Source organism: Pleurodeles waltl, chromosome 7 (genome assembly GCF_031143425.1).
Source record: "Pleurodeles waltl isolate 20211129_DDA chromosome 7, aPleWal1.hap1.20221129, whole genome shotgun sequence".
Classification (NCBI taxonomy): domain Eukaryota; kingdom Metazoa; phylum Chordata; class Amphibia; order Caudata; family Salamandridae; genus Pleurodeles; species Pleurodeles waltl.
The window spans coordinates 1,195,287,288-1,195,299,523 of NC_090446.1; the positions used below are offsets into that span (position 1 = coordinate 1,195,287,288).

The following is a 12,236-nucleotide window of genomic DNA, read 5'->3' on the forward strand; positions in this document are numbered from 1 at the left end:
CCGGCGCCGTGATTCTCGACGACGCCGGGAGTCCCGATGATGCCGATGAGACTTCGGTGACGACGACTTTCGGTGATGTCTCTTCTTCTTTTTCGATTTCGCAAGAAAAAGCTTGGCCTCACGCTCTTTCAGGGCCTAAGGATTCATATGCTGACAAGAATCGCACTTCGTGGTCGGAACTAAGACACCACAAGCAGTCAGAATGTGGGTCCGTTACCGACATTGTACCACCACACTCACGGCAGGGCTTGAATCCTGACTTTCTTTGCGACATTGTAATATCCCAAAGTAAAATAGCCAAAAATACACTGTAACTGTCGAACAGTAGCTCCCTCGAAGATAACCGTTTCGAATGGCACAGAAAAAAGGGAACTGACGTCGGCGAGGACCTCTTATTGTCTGTATGACGTCAGATGGCGTCGCGTGGGCAATTGTGACGTCCTCGTCGACGTGCAGAAGCTAGGAAGAAGATTTCCATTGAAAGCTGGCGCAATGGGAGTATTCATTAGAAGAGGAATCCACAGGTAGTTGTATCCATCAGAATTGTGCAGTATTTTGTATGCATTCGTGAGAAGCTTGAAATGGCTGTTTGTGTACAGGGTGTCAGTGAAACTCTATAATGTGTGGTGATATGTGGGTGCTACATAGGAGATTGCGGATGAGCCTTGCTGCGGTGATCTGACTTGTTTAGTCTGTGTAGATGATGTTTGGAGATCCTAGTATAGAGTGTTGTCGTAGTAGAGTCTACCTGTGACGACTGCTTGTGTGATGGCACATCTGGTGTTCGGGGGTAACCTTTTGAACGCCTTCAATAGCAAATGTAGGATGTGGAAGCAGGAGAAGCAAACTGCGTTGACTTGTGCTGTCATGTTGAGTTTATCGTACAGGATGATTGCAGGTTTCTGGTGTAGGTACTAGCTCTTGGCATAATAGCTAATTCTCAGTGTCAGTGCCCTTTTAAACACAAAAAAGGAAAATATATTATGTGTGTGTGTGTATATATATATATATATATATATATATATATATATATATATATATACATATACACACACACACATATATTAGTGGTTGATGTACATATAACCTTTCAAAAGAAAAGTGCATCCAGCTCAGCTCCTTCTGGAAAGTTTCAGGATGATCCGTCAAGCGGAGGCCAACACAAATAAAGGTGGGGAGGGGGGTCTCAAAAGCATATTTCCCCATGTATTTTCTATAGACTTCTTCAGGGGTGTGGAATTTATTAAAATATCTACTTGTCCACGGGACAGGTTGCTTCTCAAATCTACTTGTCCTGTAAAAAGATCTACTTGTCCCTTTGGTGCCATGTAGTGTGGCGCCAAATTATAGCAGCAATCTCATTATGTAAGAGCTCTGATAATAGCCTCTCTGATTATGCCAGGGCTACTACCATAGTAGGGCTTGAATACTAGCAGTTTCAATCCCTACTGTAGCAATTTCCTTATTTTTCCACCTTTCTGCAGATCTGCATACTGGGGCTGGAGGAAGCAGTAAGCAATAGTTCCAGGGCTGGAATGCCTTTGAGTCTGCAAACCTACTAACCTGCATGTTTTAAAGATTTTCACCAGCTTCTCTCTAATATTTTCCCATAATAAGAAAGGTTGGACATTTACTCCTGACAATGGCAGAATTAGAACTTCTTCCATGGTTGGGAAGAAAGTGGCTGGAGGGAAAATGAACTTGCAAATGCTCAATAGATTTTCACATGAGCAAATCTACACATGCGTATTTACCCATGCTAAAATACAGTTCACAAATATTTTATAGGGGTACGACATATACCATGGGTGCACTTTTGTGACTTTCTTTAAGAATTTGGGGCCACATGTAGGTAGGTTCAGATTTGTGACCCGCAAATTGCGAGTCGCAAATCCGAATGTAGGATGGTGTCCCTGACACCATCTGTGATTCGCAAGGGCTTCGCAAATGCTCACCTCATGAATAATCATGAGGTGGGTCGCAATTTGCGACCCCCTTGCGAATGGCGGCCTCACAGGGATGGTGGCCTGCTGGAGACAGCAGACCACCATGTCTGTGACTGCTTTTCAATAAAGCAGTTTTTTTTTTTGTAATGCAGCCCGTTTTCCTTAAAGGAAAACGAGATGCATTACAAAAACGAAAAATGAAACGTTTTCGTTTCATTTTTTCAGAGCAGGCAGTGGTCCGCAGGACCACTGCCTGCTCTGTAAAAATGTTTACAGTGACATTCACAATGGGGAAGGGGTCCCAGAGGGACCCCTTCCCTTTTGTGAAAGTGTTAGCACCCATTTGAAATGGGTGCAAACTGAGATTGGTTTGCGCCCGCATTCGCAAAACAATCCTACATTGCACTGCGAGTCGCAATTAGGAAGAGAACACCCCTTCCTAATTGCGAGTCACAAACCCGTTTTGCGATTCGGTAACCAGGTTACCGAATCGCAAAACTGGGTTTGTGCATCGCAATGTGCTTTTTGCACGCTGCAAACAGCGAAAGTCGCTGTTTGCGACATGCAAAAAGCTACCTACATGTGGGTCTTGGTCCCTAATTAGGTCTGGTGTTAACAAAGACATTTTGTTTTTATTAAACTTCTATTTCTCTTCCTTTCAGCTGGCTTTACTGTGAGTGATCGCATTCTTCTCTTCCACAAGGAGCATATTGGCACACAAAGTAGTTTTGTTCAGTGTCAGGAACTACAGTGGCAATCAGTAACGTAATGAAACTGGAGGGTGCCCCTTTGCAAAGAACATGGAGGAGCCCCCTCTCCAGACTCACTCAGGGCAGGTGCTGTGCTGAAGGGGCCCCCTGGAGGGCGGCTGCGGGGCCTTTGTTATGCCACTGGTAGCAACATGTGCTTTTAGAGTTCAAAAACGTTTTGGGGGTTTTTTGCCAGTGTTTGTTACAATGTTGAGGACCTGGTAGCTCCCACAACAATAAAGTGTTACAAAAGCCATTTCAAAACAAGACACGCATTGATGAAACTAAAAGACTTATAAAAATATGTCAGATCGGCTTTGTCAGTGTTTGTTTATTTTCATGCTTCCCATAATCGTGTTGAAAATGGTTACACTGATTTTCCATTAGAAATATTTTTGGGAAATACTAGCATGCATCAAAACATTTTACTAAATGACACTTCATTTGCATATAATCAGAGAGCATTCTGGGAGCATTATACTTAGCCTCATAGCCTAAACTTTTCAAACATGTGTATACACGTTTTTTTTTTTTTGTACTTGAACCAACGTCAGTAGTGAAGTGTGACATTAAAACATTTATTTACAGCACTCACCCTAATAATGAAGGTTTTCAAATAATGAACCATAAATACAAGTTCGAACAGCATTATCTTTTGGAAACACATTACCTCAACTGCAGAGAGTTCCACTCTCTGTAAACAGGCAGCCAAAGGGTTTGTGCTGCAGAGGGTTGGGTCTACTTGTCCCAAGGACAAAGTAAACATAAAATCTTGTTGCCCTTGACCCCAAACAAGATGTCCCGGGCGTCGGGCGGTAGGAATTCCACATCCCTGCTTCTTTGAGCAGTGCTACCGCAAAAAACAGAACAGAATTACACCAAATGTAGAAGGAGGCTAGATCTTAGTCTGCAGATTGTGCTTTTTGTGATTTGGTGTAAATCCATTCAGTAGTTTTTAAGGTTAAAAAATATTTGTATATCTGGATGGTTGGGTTTAAGGGACTCTTAAAAGAGCCCCTTGAACCCAATTTTAAAAAATAGAGCCTTCTGACTGGCTCAGCGAGCTTTTTTTTAACCTTGGGTGAATTTGCTCTTGCAGGAGTCAGACTCCAGGAGGAGCAGCGCGCTCATTGTCTGCAATCAACATAAGAAAAATGTTGCTGGAAGCTATTCTGATTTTTTTTTTAATAATAACAAAAGGGGCAGGATTGGGTTACCCATCCCCCTAGGCCCCTTGAGTGAGGGCAATGAGGGACCGACCTGGGGCCAGTGACAAAAAAACAAACTGCAGTTTTCTGTAGGACTCCCGCAGTATCGCAGTAAAAAAAAAAAAAAAAGGAAACAGAAAATGTCAGTCTATATTTTTTTTAAAAACGTATATACGGAACGGCCATTAGTAGGGGCCTCCCTCTCCTCAAACACACAGTAGGTCCCCGGGAGCCCCAACCCCAGGGCTGATTTTTTTTTTTTTAAATGTGTTAAAAAGAAGTAAGAAAGGTCCCCTTTCCCAAGTCTGAGTAGGCCCAGGGTATCCTATCCCCCACATCTGAAATAAAAAATAAAGGGGAGGGCCAGCACTGCTCCCCCTTCCCTGGCCTTCGTAGACCCTGGGGACCCTATTAACCAGGGCTGATTTCCAAAAAAAACAAAAAAACAAAAAGTACAAAAGGGGAGGGTGGGTTGCGTGGTTCCGCTCCCTGAGCCTTTATAGGCCCCGGAGATCCCATCCTCCAGGGATGGCTCAGTGACTTTGTCCTGGGAAGCCCAACCCCAGAGTCGATTTCTTTAAAAGGAAATAAAATGGGGGGAGGGGTAATGCGCAGCCCCACTTCCCTAGCCTAAATAGGTCTCCTGGACCCCATCCCCAGAGGCTGAAATCAGAAAAAAGAAATGTACAAATAAAAGGGAAGATGGGCCCATGCAGTGGGGCCTGAGCCTCTATTTGCCCCGGACACCCCATCTACTAGGGCCAGCTCAGTGACAGTGTCCCGGGGAGCCTACCCCCAACAAAGTAGTTTCCCTGCCCTCACCAGCACAGGCAGAGAAACATACGTTTGCTCCCACCTGGCAGGAGCATTTTTAAATCTCCTCCCAGACGGCAGCAAACATAAAAGTATGCTCCCAGGCAGCGGGACATTTAAACATGTTCTTTCTGGCTGGGAGCAGACTTGTGTTCAGTTTCCCTGCTCTCATTTCTGCGGGAATTGAAACGGAGCACATATTGCTCCCACCTGTAGGGGAATGGGTCCCTGGGGCAAAAACAGGCTTGGAGATGGGGGGGAGGGGCATATGTTTCTCTTCTCCTTTTATAACATGCAGCCCCCGGGGCTTGGAGTCCCAGGAGGGCCTAATAAGGCTTGGGAGGAGCGGCACAGCCCCTTCCCTTTTTTTTAAAATTGTATTTGACCCTGAGGGATGTGGTTTCTGGTGCTTAATAAGGCTCAGGGAGGAAGGCTGCAGCCCCTCACCCCTTAGAATTTGGCCCTGGGTGATGGGGTTCCTGGGCCCTCCAAAGGTTCCAGGGGGTGGGGGCATCCATACCTCCTTCCCTGTTTAATTGTATTTGGGTCCGGGGATGATGTCCCCGTGGTCTTCAAAATCTCGAGGAGAGGGGCCAAGCAACCCCTCCCCTTTTATTGGAATTTGGTCCAAGGGCATGGGGTCCCCAGGGCCAATTAAGACTTGGAGAGGGGGTTGTATCCCCCCATTAATATATATGTTTTGGCCCAGGAGGTGGCGTCCTCAAGGCTCAATGGCCAACCCTTTGCTACGAACACCAAAGACTGTGCGCAGCATGGGACTGGAAGCCTCTTGGGGGTTTGCCACAGGGCCTAGTGGCAGGCCAAGCCCTGTCACCAACACCCCACTGTGTTAGGCCAAAGGCCATGTGCAACGTGGTCTTCACTGCATGCAGGGAACTGAAAGCAGGGCCAGGCTCTGCAGCCTACCATATGCACAACCAAGGACATGAGCGGCATGGGGTTGGCTGCCTCTGGGTGGCAGCCTGTGGAATATTGGACACAGGGCCTGGCTGCAAGCCAGGCCATGCATCGAACCCCATTCCCTGCACGACAAAAGGTTGTGTGCATTATGGGGCTGGTTACCTCCAGGTGGGATGGTCACAGGCCCTGGCCTGCGTGCACTGCGCATGGTTGGCTGCCTGTGGGTGAGTTGGTCGTAGGCCCTCCAGCCAACAAAGCAGTGTGAGGTTGTCTGCAAGCAAGCAGGGGGTTTGAAGCAAGCCCTGGGAACACCACCCCCGGGGCCAATCTGCACATTCGAGGGAAGGGGGCCACGTGGCCCCCCCTCCCCAAGCCTTTCTACGCCCCAGAGAACCCATCCCATGGTGCATTTTTTAAAGGGAGAGGACTGTGTGGCTCCCCCCCACACAGAACCTTTAAAGGCACTGGGGAACCGATGCCACAGGGCCAACTAGTTAAAAAAAAAAAGGTTGGGGAGTTGGGCCACGTGGTCACCCTCCCTGAGGCTTTAAATGGCCCTGGGCTGGCTCAATTACTATGTTCTGTGTGGCCCACACCCCTCGGATGGAGTAGTTTCCCTACCCGTACTGGCTACAAAACATATGTTTATTCCTGTCTGGCAGGAGCATTTTTCAAATCACTCTCCCTTCAGGTGGGAGTGAACATGCCTGCAGCAGCGCAGGCAGGGATGGCAAGGCTGGTACCAACAGATGGGAGATTTAAACATGCTCCTGCCAGGTGGGAGCAAATTTGTATTTTCCTACCTGTACTCCTGTAGGCAGGGAAACAGATATTGCTGCCACCCAGATATTGCTCTCACCTCTAATGCTGTACTTGTCTATAGAGTAATATAATAGAAGCCTGAAAGATGCCATCAGTGATGTCATGTTTTGGTGATTACATGCTGGATTTCAGAATCCTGGACCCTCACTGGGTCTGACAGACTCACAGAGGGTCTAGAATCCGTTAATCAACATTTTGATTCACAAATCCAGTAAAATAAACATAAATGGCAAAAAAGTATTCTGTAGCTATGCTTGGACAACAGCTACGCGTGGGTCTTGGCAACAGAGCAGCGGGTTGGAAGCAGGGCCCAGCCACAGTCCAGACTCTACAGCAAACCCCTACTTTGCACAGCCAAAGAGTAACACTGTAGTATGGTCCAATAATGCCATCAAGGGCTTCCGGGTGGTACTGTAAACCATCAAGTCGAAGGCTGAGTGGTTTGTCAATGTCACCAGACTCCTGAAATGGCAATACAAGACCACAATATATGTGGCACCTGTACGTATTTTTTACAATATATGTTTATTTTGGGGTGTCAATATATTGATGAAATCAGTATTTCACAGGTAACTGTGAAATATTCCCTTATTTCACAGTTCCCTGAGAAATACGGGTTTCGAAACCAATGCATGATGTGCTATAAAAGCACCAAAGCGTGAAATATAATTCTGTTTCATATTCCATGTGATATTTTAATTAGGGAAACTGTTCATCAACTTCTTGATTTCTAAGAAGGCAATTTCGGGAAAGGAGAAGCCTTGGATTTAGTCTGCTCAAAACTCAGTGGTATGGCATTTGAGGAGGGGGACCCTTTCCTCAAGCCTGTGAATGACATGGCTTTGGTGCAGCAGCGTGAAAATGTGAAGACTGCGAAGGTTTTGACGCCCCAGAAACTGAAATTAGAAACAGGGACCAGCCCGCAAATGTATTCCCACCTAAGACGTTCCTGCCAAAGTCTACTCCATACTCACCACCAACAGGACTTATAGGGGCATCTTTAATTCAGTGAAAAGGCAGAAATGCACAGAACAGGAATAAAGTTGCCATCCAAATCGCACACTCATCCTACCCATTTGGAAAGAGTTTGCACTGGTCACCAGACTCTCGCCCAGTTTCCTGACAGAAGATTGATAATCACCTTGTATAATTCTCTGTTGCTGCTGCTTGATCTCTCCAAACCCAAGACCCCTGATCTCCTCGGGTTCTTCCATGAGCCAGGGGTTGCTGACGCGCTGGGTTCCACCGCCAGCCATTAAACTGGACCTGCAACACAACCAGAAATTACGTGCATTATATAAGGGGAATCACAGTGCAGAGTTTTTGGTACACAGCTCCAGCATGTTGAGGAGAGGAGCACTACATTACGAAATAAAATAAGCAGCAAACACACCAGCAGTTCCCCTCCGAGTATGCACCCAGCATCAGGAACTCCCTTTCCATTACACAACATCAGAAACCTTTAACTAATGTCATGATTGACATCTAGGTGTAGCGTCATTACCGACCTAAATTGCAGTATTACTTTCGTGTAGAAGCTTATTACATCATTCCGAGGTGATATTACAGTGAGTGGTAGTAGAACTAAAAGTGCCTGAGCATTATACCATGACATCAACTTTACCAATAAAAGGGAAGATCAGGTTTCCAGAAACCTTTTTTCTGAGCCTACTTTTTAAGAACCAGTGGCTAATAAGACAGATTCCGATAGTAGTGTATTGCGCTGCAGGAGTTTAGTGAAGGGAGGAAAAATGTATGTTACCTCCTATTTTATATCACGAAGCTTGACTTCGGTTGAACGGCTTACAGCATCGGTTTACAACATAATATAAGCTGCATTTTTACAGGGGTGCCAACTCTTGCAGGGACTTGTCTTTTTGTTACTATGCAGCACGGCTCCAGTTAATGTGCTTACTACTTTAATAATGCAGTCCAGTGTTTTTAATGGCCGGTCTCGAGTACTGGCACGTCTCAGTTTCCTCCCATCGAGTACCAAAACTTCTCCTGGGGCAAGGAGAGTACCGGTACTCCTGGTGGCATGCAGGATCTGCCTCAAACGAGGCTACTGGAGTGTGTCTGTGAGCCACTCTGATTGTGACAGTCAATAGACAGAGTATTCTGGTACTGAGTTGGTTCTGCAGTCTTACATTCTAAGTGGCAGTGTAACAGGAGCAAAGAGATGTTGTCTGCAGGGCAGACCTGCCCACATTGGAACTGAGGAACCAGGTTCCAATCCCGGTAGCGGCTCCGCATTCTCTGCAAATCCCTTAAATCTCAAAATCACTTAACCACCTGTACCTTACGAACAAAATTATGCTTTCATGTAAAACTTCTGCCTCTCGTATAAAGCACTCTAATGTATTTGGGCCACGTTCGTGCTGCATACAATTGCAACAAGAGGTACCAATTAGGTCCCGCACATACGACATACAGGAGGATACTTGCCCTATCTCATGATAAGGGAGTAGCCAGAAAAACAAAATACCATCCCCTTACACATATTTATGACAATAAGTGTGCAACGTAAAGAGAGCAATCCCAACACCTCCTATGAAGTGTCATGGCAGTTGTATCCCTGGGGAAAATTTACAGAAAATGGTGCAAAATAATGAATACTATTGCATGATTTTAAAGGAATTTGGCCCAAAGCTACACATTTAACAATACTGACTTATTTCTCTCATTCGTTCTATCCATCTCCTTTCTTTCCTTTTAGGTGTCTTTCCTTCCTTCTTTCTATCATCTTTTTTCCTATTTTTATATGTACTTCATCCTTTCTTGACAACTTTCTTTCTGTCTATTCTCTCTATCTGTTCTTTTTGCTAGCTTTCTATCACTCTTCACATCCCTTTAGCATCATCATGTCCCTGTCACTTCTTTGTACCTTCTTTGCATCTTTTCATTTTGTATTTTTTCCATTCGCTAATTCTTTCTAGGGGTGGGTGAAAACTTTAGCTCAGCCGGCAGAGTTTGCAGAGTCTTGCTCACTCCACATTTTGGTTCGAGCGCAGAGTACAGGAAAGCCTCCGCCAACCGCTGAAGGCTGGAGAGTTTTCTTGTGCGCAACTCGTCAACATTAGGTTGGTGAGTGTGAATGTGCATCCCCTAGCGTGATTTTCAGGCACTAGAACACCTCCCGGTCAGGTTTCTCAACGTGGGCACATGCGGCAGATCTACTCCAGCAACAGAAAGTAGCAACGCCTTCTGGCGTGCCATGTGGTGCAGTTAGTACTGATTTTACACAGTGGAACAAGCTCCTGGTGCAAAAATTCATGTGAGCAGCCTGCTGTGCCAAATTCTGCACGCTCACATAACTCCATTGAGTTTTTTATGTAATCCGCTGAATTCTGTGGAGTGAAACTCTGCGAGTTCTGCCCAGGCCTAATTTTTTCTTTCTCGTCTTTCCTTCAGTCTCCCATCCTTTTACCTCACATTTCCTCTTTATTTCATTATATTTTTCTACTATCTTTCATTTTTCTTTTTTATTTATTTTTTCCTTCCTTTTCATTTCAACCCTTCATTCTTTCTTTTCTTCCATACTTTCTTTTGCATTTTTTTTCCATTTTTTCTGTGTTCTTATGCAACCTCTTTCTTTCATGGTTCACTTTTCCTTCATTCATTATTTTCATTTTAATTTCTTTCCTTATAGCTATCTCAATCCATTTGTATCTGACTTATTTGTTCTTTGAAATATTAATATTTCTTCTTTCTCTCTGAAACAGTTTTAGGCCACTTTTTCTTTTGGCCCTCCTCCCACAACTATGTTATTGTAGTTTATCCTTGCGGAATTAATTAGTTTCTCCTTCGGACCTGCACTGACCTTCATGCCAGAGATGAAAGCAAAGAAGTGCATTAAACTATTTAATCTGCCCCAGTAGCACCCCAAGCTGGAATATCGCGTGGTTCGCCATGCCCTTGTCTCACAACACACACAACATCCATTGGAGGTGTTGGTAGACGAGTGTTGCGTGGACAGGCCGAGTCGGGAGGCAGTGAGTTGAGGCACAGCAGAAATAACCGGTACCCCAACCGCATGTATAAAGCAAATGCACTGAATTGCGCTTCAAGTGTCAGTTGGAGAGCTCATGTGTGTTTGTGCCAATCCATCTGTCACAGGTTCACGTGTGGTCGCAAAGATGGAGGAGACAAACTTGCAGCTCTTCCCTCTCACTCAGTTTCAACAGCCCTGGGCGCCCCTGCTGTTCACCTTGCTGCCTGCCACTATAAATCTTTTTTTTTTTTTTTTTTTAAAGTCTGTTTTGCAGGTAGTAGGTGTGAGGAATATGGAGCTGGAGAAGAGTGTAGGTTTTCGAAAGTGCTTAGTCTCTGATACAGTCTACATACATGTAAGGGTGAACAGGATCGGTGTGTGCATTCCATTATTGCTGGCAAGAAAGCTCAGATAGCATAGCTTCAGCCTTAAATGTGTCCGACTCTGTTTGAAGCTTTCCTGTTAAGACTGCTTGTTGTAAACTGTTTTACTCATTAAAAACACAAGAACTTAACAAAATGCACTATTATAAGAATGAGTGAATGATTACCGTTTTAATGTGCTTTGGTGCTCACATACTGTACATAGAGTAGATTACCGCAACTAAATACCTAAATCTTCCGTTCCATCATAAAAAGATCTCCAAATGGAGGTACTCAGCTTGTGTGGAATTATCTTAGCAACCGAATGATGATGGAGCGGGCCACATTCCAAGGCCGTGCAATATGAATGTGGGATATTAAGGTTCCTCGTACCAAGGCCAGTTTTGTCAGAAAAGGAGCGCACGAGATGAGCTAATTTGGCTAAAACAGAACACAAGTCTTGTGTAGGTAGGCACCCGGGAATAGAATGAGGGTCTCATGGTGATAGAGATTACAATATTTCACGAGACTACATCCTTTCTGCAATGCTACATCTTCAACTTGTTTTTTGTGTTATAGGATGATGTTTGTATTGTGTCCTTTCAAAACTTGTAGCTTTTTTTTGCAATTCGGTGTGAAAACGATGCTGTAAACTGCACTTCTTGGCTCAATGATCATCAGCCTCTGACAGATGCCAAGAGATTCCTGATATTATTAAAATGCATGCCTCACAGCCACGCCCCCAGACATGGCCCGATCTTCCCTTCAAGGCCCATCATGATCAATTTTGTGAGTACAAGCACTTTTTTGTCTGACACTTAAAGCACTGATACAGCCCAAAGAACTGACCCGCAGGTGTGGCGGGGAAGGCAGAGAATGTGGATATCTGGCAAGGAAATACATGAATAATGTAGCCCTACCACACATTAACAGGAAATCACAACAAGTTACAGAGGTATTAAAAAACCCATCTTTTCACCTTGTGTCCAGAGCTTGTGGGGGAACTCCCCTGTGATTGACAGTATCAAACGTACAGCAGGTAGTACTTCATCCCAAACAAAATGTGATATACTTATTTATTCAACTTTTAAGATTGAAATAGTCCGATCTCCTCAGGCAATCTGTACAAATATCTCGCTCTGCACACGGCAAAAATACAGTGCACACGTGACTCCAGCTACCAAAGAACCCTGCAGCAGTTAAAGATGAGAGATCACAGCCTTCCGGGTTTACGAAAACTCAACTGGCTACCAATGAAGTCAAGGGCCCTAGGATTATTCACGAAGCGAACGGCCAAAATTGCCGACAAATTACAAAAAAAATATAGTACCAGTCTAGTCAAGAAATCAGTTCTGGAACAGATCTACAACTGGTAGTGCCATCGTCCAAGAGAAAATGAACAAGAGGAAGAGCTTTTTCAGGGC

The 12,236-nt window shown here is 44.9% G+C and overlaps 1 protein-coding gene across 1 annotated transcript in view; it reads right to left on the reverse strand.

The window, feature by feature from the left end:
• STX8 (syntaxin 8) overlaps positions 1–12,236 on the reverse strand; it is an 812,050-nt gene that overhangs the window by 543,222 nt on the left and 256,592 nt on the right. The window contains exon 5 of the mRNA XM_069200320.1: positions 7,601–7,725. Coding sequence (XP_069056421.1) covers positions 7,601–7,725 — 125 coding nt within the window. The remainder of the gene's footprint in view (positions 1–7,600; positions 7,726–12,236) is intronic.